The sequence below is a fragment of the Hipposideros armiger genome, unplaced genomic scaffold (genome assembly GCF_001890085.2).
Source record: "Hipposideros armiger isolate ML-2016 unplaced genomic scaffold, ASM189008v1 scaffold_242, whole genome shotgun sequence".
NCBI classification, from domain to species: Eukaryota; Metazoa; Chordata; class Mammalia; order Chiroptera; family Hipposideridae; genus Hipposideros; species Hipposideros armiger.
The window spans coordinates 283,362-295,472 of NW_017731592.1; the positions used below are offsets into that span (position 1 = coordinate 283,362).

General features: G+C 42.2%; 1 protein-coding gene across 1 annotated transcript in view; it reads right to left on the reverse strand.

The window, feature by feature from the left end:
• Positions 1-609: 609 nt before the first annotated feature.
• The window catches only part of LOC109389746 (isochorismatase domain-containing protein 1-like), a 24,910-nt gene continuing 13,408 nt past the window's right edge, over positions 610-12,111 (reverse strand). The window contains exons 2-4 of the mRNA XM_019655549.1: positions 8,170-8,600; positions 874-993; positions 610-763 (exon numbers count right to left, since the gene is read on the reverse strand). Of these exons, the coding sequence (XP_019511094.1) occupies positions 758-763; positions 874-993; positions 8,170-8,600 (557 nt within the window). The 3' untranslated portion in view covers positions 610-757. The remainder of the gene's footprint in view (positions 764-873; positions 994-8,169; positions 8,601-12,111) is intronic.

Below are 12,111 nucleotides of genomic sequence, written 5' to 3' on the forward strand. Positions count from 1 at the left end.
TTTTCATCATAATTATCACCTAATGGTATTCTATATTCAAAACTGCATTCTGGAAACGTCAAGTTTTCTACAAATGATATTATGTCCAAAACATAACACTCCTACTCCACATCACACAACATTCCTGACTCCAGGAAATTCTGCAAATCCCGCTACGGCTTCTGGTAATCCCACTGAAAACCTGGTCTTTGCAAGTACCAGTCTTACACCTATTAAATCAATTTCTTTTTTTTTTTTTAAGATTTTTATTGGGGAATTGGGGGATGGGAACAGCACTGAGGAATTGGGGGAAGGGGAACAGACAAGTTGCTGTCCTTTTGTTCTTCAATCTAGTTGTGGAGGACATTGCTTCACTAGCCCAAGTTGGCACCATCATTGCACTCTTCCCGGGGGAGGCAGTTCAGTCACCAACTTCTGGATGGCCGCTCATGGTGGCTGCTGGCCGCTCATGCTGGCTGCCGGCCACATACGGTAGCCCATGGCAACCCACTGCAGCAGAGGCTGCAGCCTATGCCGTCGCCGGAGACTCACAGCAGCCCAGCTCCAGGTTGAGCTGTTGTTCACCATCTTAGCTGTAGAGGGCAGTGTCACTGGCCCTCATATGTGGGATCCAAACCGGGGCCCTCTGGCGTCCCAAGCCAGCTCTTAACCAAATGCGCCACTCGGCCAGCCCTAAATCAATTTCTTGAACAGTGCTTCCAAGACCTTTAGGGTACTGTTCTGTTACAAAAACTGGAATTCCGAAAATCCGGGCCCCTTATAACTGGAAAACAACAACAACAACAAAGATAATTAGCAATACACATATGTGTGTATATACTCGTATGAATGTATATAATGCTTCAGTAAATTGGAGAAATTAAACAAGCATACCGATCTTTGTCCCACACTAATAATATTCCCAAAATACTTGATGGTTGGTCTGAACCTTTCCTGCATATCACAGCAGAAACACACAGTGCTTGAAGGTGTAAGATTTTCCAGGGTAGTGAGCTGAGGAAAAAAGAAAACAGAATGATTTAGCACTCATTACACAATGACATTTTTTGCAGTGGAGTTCAATAAAGGAAGAAAAATGGTCCCAGTGTTTGACCCTGTAAGTCAATTATTACTATTACTATTACCCAAAAGAAGTTATCTGAATTACAGAAAAAAAAAATCTATGAAGATGTTCACTGAACTGCTTGTAATAGTGAAAAAATAGCAATAAACTAAGGACAACAAGACAGAAATGATTTCACAAATTTTAACACATTCACATGACACAACATTTTTAGGCAATTAAAATAACATATGCATATGTTTTCAAAGAATTTGTACCATCTAAGAAGAAATTATCATAATCTAATGTTAATTTTAAAAACAGCACAGCACAATAGTAATTCCATAAAGTAAAAATATGAATAAAAAGAAGCAAATATATGAAAATAATAAGTGGTTATACACTTAGGGGTGGTGGGAATATTTTTTCTTTATGCCTTTCTTATATTTTCCAAGTGCTATTTAAAAACATTTCCTGAATGCTATTTAAAAATCTGTACTACTTTTATAATCAGAAAAAAATGTTACAACAGTAAAAACCTTAAATTTGATGAGGGCATTGCTTACAGCGTAAAATTTAAAATAATTTGTAGCAGAGACCATGGAACATAAAACTAAAAAAGCAGGTAGAAACAAATCCAGAATTACTGCTATCCAACAAGCTTTTGTAAAATTACACACTGACTCTATAATTCAGACTTCTTACTTTAACTCATGAATTTCTCTTAAGCCAAACTTTGTAGATAACTAAAAATTCTGCTCACAGTCAAACGTTTACATATTTCAACTACAAGACAGCAAATTAAAAGTAGACTTAACCAAATGCCATCACAAGTAAACTAGCAATTACACATCAATGCTTATTTAAAAATCTGAAAAAAATCACATATAAAAATATATACAAGGTCGGACAAATAAGTTCATGAACTCATCCTAGAAAAAGTATGTAGCACTTACTTCATTGCTGAATATCACTATGGTCACCTTCGAAGTACTCCCCTTGGGAAGCTATACACCAATGCCTAGTCCACCCTTCAAAGCAGTTTTGGAACCCTTTTTCTGGAATGGGCATCAGAGCTATCATCATATTACCCTTGATGTCCTGAATGGCATCAAAATGTCATCTTTTCAATATTTCCTTTAGGGCCAGCCGAGCGGCTCAGTTGGTTAAGAGTTAGCTTAAGAGCGTGAGCTCTGAGCAACAGGGCCGCTGGTTCGATTCCCACATGGGCCAGTGAGCTGCGCCTAAGCCGAGCTGCCACTGAGCTGCCAACAGGTGGCAGGATGGCTCAGCTGGTGAGAGCACATGCTCCTAACAACAAGACTGCCTGTTTGATGGTGGGCTATGCCCACCCGCAACTAAGACTGAACTTGGCACCTTGAGCTGAGCTGCCACCTGGATGGCTCAGTGGATAGAGCACATGCTCTTAACAACAAGGCTGCTGGGTTCGACTCCTGCATGGGATGGTGGCTATGCCCACCCGCAACAAAGATTGTAACACAGCACCTTGAGCTTAGAGGCCACGAGCTGCCAACAGGCAGCCAGATGGCGAATGGCGCCCTCCATAGCTAAGATTGGAGAACAACAACTTGGCTGGTCCCCCTCCCCAATTCCCCAACACTGTACTCCTCCCCCAATCCCTCAATTGAAAAAAAAAGAAAAGAAAAAATATTTCCTTTATCTTCGGGTAAAGAAAGAAGTCATTGGGGGCCAGATCAGGTGAGTAGGGAGGGTGTTTCAATACAGTTATTTGTTTACTGGCTAAAAACTCCCTCACAGACAGTGCCATGTGAGCTGGTGCATTGTTGTGAAGCAAGAGACATGAATTGTTGGCGAAAAGTTGCTACACATATGCATACATAGATAATACACATTTCAACATTTAAACACAAAAGTTGATCACAACTAATGGCTTCTTCAAGCAAGGGTTTAAGAGACCAATTTCAAGTATAAATTTTTTGTCATAGCTGGGATTTGACATTGATTTCACATTCAAAAGATTTTTGATCCGCAAGTTACATTACCATTATCATGACAGTATTTACCCTCCTTCACAACCACACATCCTGTGGCCATTTTCTAACAATGGCTGCTACGTCTGCCAGGCCTGGGCTCCTCCCCAGCTCAGTCCCCCTGGGTACAGGACAGGCATATACGGGATGGCTGTGGTCTTGCTCAGTGATGCCCTGCACCACCAGTCCTGTTCTCTGCATAAAAGTGATGCATGGTGAGTGTTACATGAATTGTGTCCTCGAAAAGCCATATGTTGAATTCCTAACCGCCAGTACTTCAGAAAGTGACTTTATTTGGAAATAGAGTCACTGAAAATATAATTAGTTAAGGTAAGGTCATACTGGAGTAAGGTGGGTGTCTAATCCAACAAGACTGGTGTCCTTATAAAATGGGGAAATGTGGACACAGAGGCCTGCGAACATGAAGGCAGAGATCAGGGTGATGTGTCCATAAGCCCAGCAATGCCAAAGAGTGTCAGCAAATCATCAAAAGCCAGGAGAGAGGCCTGGAACAGACTCTTCCTCACAGCCCAGGAGGAACCAACCCTGAGCTCTAGCCTCCAGAGCTGAGAGAAGATAAGTTTCTGTTGTATAAGCCACTAAGTTTATGGTACTTTGTTACAGCAGCTCCCTAGTGAACTACCACAGTGCGTAAACAATGTATCTTTAGGCATGATTAAAGTTTGCAATTGTAAATGTGATGTTTTCAAAATTCTGGTAGTCTAGTATACTCACAAAATAGACACGATCTGCCTGAGAGAGAGTCCAGAAGGAGAGATGGTGTATCATTACTTCTCTTAGAAGTGTTTCCAAGGAAATCCGAAACCACAGTTAATAGTAAGACCTTGCTCCAATACCGACTCCCTTAAAACAGAGATCTGTGTGACGTGACTCCCAGGTCACAAGGCTCGCAACATAGCACAGCCCATGGACAGGAGAATCTGAATCCAAATCTCAAGTTCACTAATTTCAAGTACATGAAATTAGGCAAACCATTAACCTCTGCAAACAGCAGTTTCTTCATCTGTAACAAAGCAAGAAAAATGGTACCTACCTCATAGGCCCATTTCAAGGATTAAATGAGCTTCCTGTGATCTGTCACTAAATGTATTAGGCTAATGCGATATCCGTCATATAGGAAACATATACTACACTCTGAAGTTCAGCACACAGTAAATAAAAGTTGTCTTTAAAGAGGCTAAAATACCATTTACTGCTAAGATCCCTTAGAAAATAATATATACAGAAATACTAATAACGCCTAACTTGTTATGTTAACCTAGTCTGCAGAATTAAGGAAATGATCCATAATGTGGATTTCTAAATGTCACCAAAAGACCCTCATTCCATGAAACAGGTTTGGGGCTTTTTAATTCAGGCTGCCAAAGAATATTTATTTCTACCTGCTCCTCCCACGTGCTCCCAGGATAAAGGCTCCAAAGCCAAAATCACTACCTTCAAACCAGCAAGCCCAAGGGGAACAGATTCCTTTCCCTCTTCTTTCCAAACCCTGCCTTCTCTCCTTCCCACCATGAACTCCAGAGTCTCTTCTAGCCATAAAATGTCCATGTCCCTGTTTAAAAAAACAGTAGTAGTAATGAACTTCCAAGAAATGAAAGTTGGAGCCGAATCCATTCCCAATTAACCATCTCAGGAAATGGTGAAAATAACCTTCCCAGGGAAGCCCTTATCTTATGCCCACACAATGCTGCCTCTGTACAGAAGCAACATCCTCTCGCCGGGTTCTTCTCACAATGTCTTCCTCTCTTCTAGTTGCGCTCTGCCTCCCCTGGTGACAAGCTGGAAAATACACTGGCGGTGGTATGACATCAAATCTACGTGAGTTTCCAGGTTGAATGTTTCCATTAGTTAAAACTTGGGAAATACTTCTTGCAACTTTAAAAATTCTAAGTCATAAAAATGACCAAAATTCCCACTGCATAATCCTCTCATTTACATTTCTTCCCCTGCATCTCAAAATTCCTCAGACTTTAAGCACCTGACAAAGCTACAAAGACACCTAAGTCATGCTTGAAACAAGCTCTGTCTTCAGCTACCTGAGCTGTCAGTAGACACTCGGTCACTTTGACAGAATTCTTTCGGAAAAGAAGACACTAAACGGTGACTACAGCCTAATACTGGTAATGGGGGCCTCAAGGATCAGTCCCCAGAGAACCACAGGTGCAGACAGTGTGGCACAAGCAACCAGTTTTACAAGTTCCCCAGCAATGGTAGTCCGAACAAGCATGAAAGCAAACTCAGACCCCTGTGTAAATGAAGAATACATTCTAGAATATATATTGGGTTGTCGGAAAAGTCATGACATATTTTTTCTGTTTTTCGTTGCAAAAATGCATCATGACTTTTCCGACAACCCAATAGTATGTGAGCAGGGCGACAGAGGCTCTAATGCCTACATTTGAAGAAACAGCAAGTCACATTATTTAAGCAGTGGACGTTATGTGGCCAAACTTACGCCCTTTGTCCGTGCCTCTGGGAGAAGGGGCCTACCATCCCAGCAGCATGGCCATCTTGAGTCTTCCTTAAGTCACAGGCATCTATTCCAAAGAACAGTGAACAGCATCAAAGCAAATGCTATTACAGGCTCAAGTCTGTGGCTTGTTTTCCGTTCTGCTTGATATTTTCATTAAGCATAAAAAGGACACGAGTGCTATGGTCAGCTGTCAGGGAGGACCTCATGTGCTTTGCTATTTCCACCATGATGGTGGAACCCTGGGCAACTCCCTATATGTTCTGCTTTTCTGCAAAATAAAAGTTAGATTATTTGGTAAGGAACAAGAATTGGGTCTTATCCATGTTGGCATTCACTATGCCAGCACTTATAGCTACCGCTGAAATGTTTGTGGAACGATCTCTATGGTCTCATCTAGCCATAAAATGTCCTTGTCTCTATGATTATATAGCTAGGTTCCAAAAATATAGTACAGTAAAATAGTGATGAGAAGAAATATCTTCCCTTTCTCTTCTGAGAGTATATACACATAACATACACATATGTATGTGTGCATATATATAAATATATGTCTTCTTATATGGATATGAATAGGTATATGGATATAGGTGTGGGGTATGTGTATGAACATGTGTGTATCCCTCCACATTATCTATTTTTAAGCTGGGGGAGGCACCTGGCTGAAGAAGTGAAAATGTTATGATTAATAAAATGAAATAATGAAAAAGAAAAATATTTTTAAATGTATAAAGTATTAAATAACAGGTACTTAAGAATTCTTGGACTATTTAGTGAGAAAAAATAACATGTTTAAAAGGATGGAATGGAATAGTGTAGTGCTATTATTCTAATTATTTTAAACATCACCACAAAAAAAAAACAACTAACTATATGTTATCCCCTATATACCAAGCAAAATATTTCAAAAGCCACAGGTGACCTGAATAATATGTCTTTTGAGAATGTGCAAGATATTTCAAGTATAGAAATACATACTATTAATTTCCAGAATGGTTAATTAAAAAGAGTTGTCAGACCCAGGCCTTGAATTTTTCAAAATAAAAAATCCTATCTTGGCAGGGGAACCTTATAAATGTTGGGGAGAGCTAGTTTGGCATCACATCTTATTAGGTGCCAGCTTACCCTTCTCCCTTCCAAGCTACAGGGCATCATCACAAAGAAGTCTGCCTGCTCAGTACAGGTCCAGGCAGCCTCAGATTTTGGATTCTCACCTTCATTAATTAGTGTCAAAGGTGCATGGAACTTCTTAGGTATTTTGACGATAATCTAAAGACAGACAAGGGAGGCTGCAGAGACATGTCAGCCATGAAAACTCTTGAAGACATAAAAATGGAAAGTAGTAAACATCTAGGAACCACAAGTCTCCAAATTCTCCATATGGACAGCAGGGCAAATTCTGGGGTATCAGAGACCCTCTGCATACCTCTGGGCTCTCTGGGGGGACAGTGGACTCTCAAAGCCTTGGTCCTCCAAACACAGGAACTTTACTCACATTAAAGTACCTGCTTTGGAAGCTTTTGGCATGGGTGCTGGGGTGACAGGAAACAAGACCCATTCCACAGTCAACTACATCTTGGGGGGGGGGAAAAAACTAGAGAATAATCCTCGGAAAATGAGACTTGAATATTATAATGCTTTTTAACCCCAAATCACACATTTCAGTTTAGTCTTCTGAAGAAATGGCTTATCGGTTTCTCAACTAGGGAAAAAGCGTTGAGGATATAATACCTGAACTATGCTTTATGTTCTTTCTTTTCAAAAATATAAATTCTCCAGTGACTCCTCTGAGCGCAAAAAAAGGACAAGAGACAGACCCACCCGCCACAGCATGAGAGCATGGCTTTAAATACATATATATAGAGAGAGAAACGGGGGGGGGGGGGGGGGGGGCAGAAAGAGAGAGAGAGATACATCTCTCTCTCTCTATCATATATATATTTTATATATGCTATAAAATAATCCTCAGACATCACAACTTTCTCAGCAGGACCAGGAAATCGTCATCTAGCTAAAATTGATATTTAAGAAAGGATTACAGCCCTGGAGTCAAATGACTTTTTCAGTGTAGGAGGCGCATCTGTAATCACATTCAGCGGACAGTTACCAGGAAGAGGCTAAGCAAATGGTTATTTCGCTTAAGTGTAGGGGAGGCTTAAGCTCGAGAAACCGTAAGACAGGGAAGAGGAGGGGAAGGAGGCTGACTGCAGAAGTTTGGGTTTCTGCACGTGGTGAACACAGCTCCGGGGAACAAACCCTAAGGCCAATACTCCCACAATCTCTACATCACCGGTTATGCATCACCCCGAAATAAAAACACAGCTGCTATTGCACAGCCCTTCGGTCACGCAGGAGGCTGAGACTTGCTCTTGGCACAGCAGGCGGATGTGGGCGGCTGAGAACCACTCACGTGGGGGCGATCGCGCGCCGCGCCCTGCTGGGAAGCCTACGGCCCAGCCTCGACAGAGGACTGCTGGTGACTGTCACCTTCGGACAGGCGGTCCCCACGACTAGCGATGGCGGCCCTTCCAACCAGGCGAGGCGCGCAGGGCCCGGCGCCCGGGCGGTGCGGGGCACCTGAGGAGCGCGGCGGGGACAGGGAGCACCTTGCAGCGCTAGCTCACCACGAAGCCCTTGGGCAGGTCCACGTACTGGCCCCACTCCTCCGCAAAGGGCTGCACGACGGCTTTGCGGTGCACGTCGCTGGTCGCCGTACAGGCTGAGGAACTTCTGATGAGCAGCTCGTAGCCCGCACCCTGCGGCACGGACGAGGCGGCGCGGAGACCACGAAGCAGAAGAGAACCGGCACGGGTGCCCGACAGCGCCCCCGCCGCCGCTGCTGGGGAGCGCTGGTTCCGCCGCCGCCGCCAAGTTCCCCGAGCGTCTGTGGGCTCCGTACTGCGAAGGAGCGGGTCCCTGCTGCCTCGGCTCCAGGGCTGGCGGGTCGTGGGGCCCAGGTGCGCGCGCTCGAGAGCGAGCCTGCGCCCCACGCCCGGCCGCCCTCTCCCACTTTTCCAGCGGCCGCTCTGCGGCTCCGGGCGCGCCGCCCCTCCGACTGTCCGCAAGGAGCCTGGTCGCCTCGCAGACCCTTACCCGCCTCGGCTGCCCCGGTGCTCTCATCCACAGACGAGGTTTGGCACACCCCTTCCACCCCGCTCCCCCCACCTCCGAATAAGCGGTGTTCTCGGGGAGTTTAGAGCTGTGCGTGGGGATCCAGGGCTGCCGGACGGAACCTACTGGCACGCGTCACGTGTCCGCCTTGTGCAGAGACCTGCAGTCCTCCCCGAAGCTGGCAGCAGTAATCTTAAACCTAATAGGACGGTCTGATAGATTTTCTAAGAGCAGTAGAGTTTATGATACTTCCTTAGGCCCGTTCCAAGGCTCGGAATTTCGTGGGGGTTTTTCGGTCACCTGGAACACAATATCTCCAGTAATTGATTTGAGATCTTGACCTCTCTTTATTTCAGCCCAATTTCTGGGAGAAATTGGAAGGGGAATTGCAAACTATAAAGAGGTTTGAGAGTAAAAATCAGGACTTTATAACCCCCTGCCTTATGAGCACTGTTAAGACACTGTAAGTGACTTGAATTAGATAAGCATACATTATGAACAAAGTCTCCTTAACATCTACTCCTGGGAAGGTAGGCGCATGAGTCAAACATAAAATTAGAGGTTAGATATTAGGGTTTTCCAATTCTTACAATGTAATAACTTTTAAGGCCGGGTTTCTCAACTGGCATTGCTGATGTTTGGAACAATACTACAATCCTTGTTCACGTGGGCGCTGTCGTGTGTGTTGGTAGAGTGTTTTGCAGCATCCCTGCTCTCTATCCACTAGATGCCAGTAGCACTCCACTCCTCCAAAGTGTTTCCAGACGTTGCCAGATATCCCCCGGGGGCAAATTTGCCCCCAGCTGACAACCGCTGCTTTAAAGTGATGCTAAGACCATCCTTTGGCTTTTATTTCTAATTTGTACCCGAGCTACTAAAAATAGTCTGTTTTCTGGCTTCTTCTGAAACTAAGAGATTACATTTAACACTTGTCTGAGCCCATCAGACCCAAAGTGATATTTTTGTACATATCACTCTATTGCAATGTCTTCCATATGTAGACTTGAAAATGTGTGCTAATAAGACAAAGGTACTTCCTCTAGAATCACTGATTTTAAAAGGTACCTATTCTGGGTGGACTAATTATGAAAGTGTTCCTTCTAGGCTATGGGCAAGACCTGACAGTCAGAACCCTTTTATCCACACCAGTGCTACCACACAAGACCAAACAACCATCATTCCTCATCTGACTTTAATACTATTCTCATAAACGGTGCCCATTCTTTGATTTTTGTCCTCTGAAGTCCATTTACCACATGACCATCAGAGTAGTACTTTTAAAAAATAATATTTTCAGAGTACATCACTTTTCTGTTCAAAATTCTCCAGTACATAGATCTCAAGAAAATTCAGATGTTGGAATTAAAAGAAGGTTATAGTAGTTATTATAAGTACATTTAAGAATGTAGGGCCAGCCGAGTGGCTCAGTTGGTTAAGAGCTCGCTCAAGAGTTTGAGCTCTGAGCAACAGCGGTTTGATTCCCGGCCCAGGCTGAGCAGCCGCTGAGCTGCCAACAGGTGGCAGGATGGCTCAGTTTAAAAAAAAAAAAGAATGTAAAGGATAGTCATAAGAATGAACAGTTGGAGAACATCCCAGAAAAATTAAAAAGACAAAAAATAAACAAATGTAAGTTTTAAAATGGAAAAGTACAATATCTGAAATGAAAAATTCACTTGGATAGTCTAAACATTAGATTATAGGTTGCAGAAGAAAATATTAGTGAAATTGTAAGCTAATAGAAATTATCTAATGTGAAGAACAGAAAGATTTTGGGGGTTATCTCCACTTTATTTTTTAAATTAAATTAAATTTTTAACTTATTTTTCAGTTATGGCTGACATACAATATTATATTAGTTTCAGGTATACAACATAATGATTAGACATTTATATACCTTATGAAGTGATCACTCCAATAAATCTAGTACCCATCATACATAGTTATTACAATATTATTGGCTGTATTCCCTATGCTGTACTTTACATCCCCGTGACTATTTTTATAAGTGGCAACTTGTACGTCTTAATCTCTTTCACCTTTTTCGTCTACCCCTCTTAACCCCACTTCCCTCTGGAGACCATCAGTTTGTTCTCTGCTTCTATGGGTCTGTTTCTATTTTGTTTGTTCATTTATTTTGTTCTTTAGATAGATTCCACATATAAGTGAGTGATATGGTATTTGTCTTTCTCTGTCTGACTTATTTCCTTGGCATAATACCCTCTAGAGCCCTCCATGTTGTCTCAGATTTCATTCATTTTTGTGGCTGAGTAATATTTCATTGTATATATGTACCACTTCTTCTTTATTCATTCATCTATCAATGGGTACTTAGGTTGCTTCCATATCTTGGCTACTGTAAATAATGCTTCAGTGAACATAGGGGTGCATATATCTTTTTGAATTAGTGTTTTTGATTTCTTCAGATAAATACCCAGAAGTGGAATTACTGGGTCATATGGTAGTTCTGTTTTCAATTTTTTGAGGAACCTCCATACCAATTTTCATAGTGGCTGCACCAATTTGAAACAATGCATGAGGGTTCCCTTTTCTCTACATCCTCACCAACACTTGTTGTTTGTTGATTTATTGATGATAGTCATTCTCACAGGTGTGAAGTGATATCTCATTGTGGTTTCAATTTGCATTTCTCTGATGACTAGTGACGTTGAGCATCTTTTTACATGTCTGTTGGCCATCTGTATGTTCTCTTTGGAGAAATGTCTTTTCAGGTCCTCTGTCCATTTTTAATTAGATTGTTTATTGCTTTGATGTTGAATTGTATGAATTCTTTATGCATTTTGGATATTAAGCCCTTTTCAGAGGTTATCATTTGCAAGTATCTTCCCCCATTCAGTAGATTGCCATTTCATGTTATTGATGCTTTCCTTTGTGGTATAAAACCTTTTCAGTTGGATGTAGTCCAATTTGTTTATTTTTGCTTTTGTTGTCTTTGCCCTAGGAGACATACCCCCCAAAATATTACTAAGACCGATGTCAAAGACTTTTACCTAAGGGCCGGCCGAGTGGCTCAGTTGGTTAAGAGCTTGCTCACGAGTTTGAGCTCTGAGTAACAGCGGTTCGAGTCCCGGCCCGAGCTGAGCAGCCGCTGAGCTGCCAACAGGTGGCAGGATGGCTCAGCTTAAAAAAAAACCCACAACAAAAAACAAAAAGAAGACTTTACCTATGTTTTTTTCTGGAAGTTTTATGGTCTTTTTTATTTATTTATTTTTTTTATTATGAAATACAATTTTTAAAAAAAATTAGTTTCAGCTGTACAACACAGTGCAATAGTTATACTTTTTACCCCTCAAAGTGACAACCCCCTCCCCCAATCCACTGCCTCACTTCCCTCCCAATATCATACATATCTATTACAATTCCCTTGACTTCACTCCCACACTCCACTCCACGTCCCGTGACTATACATATATATATATATATATATATATATATAT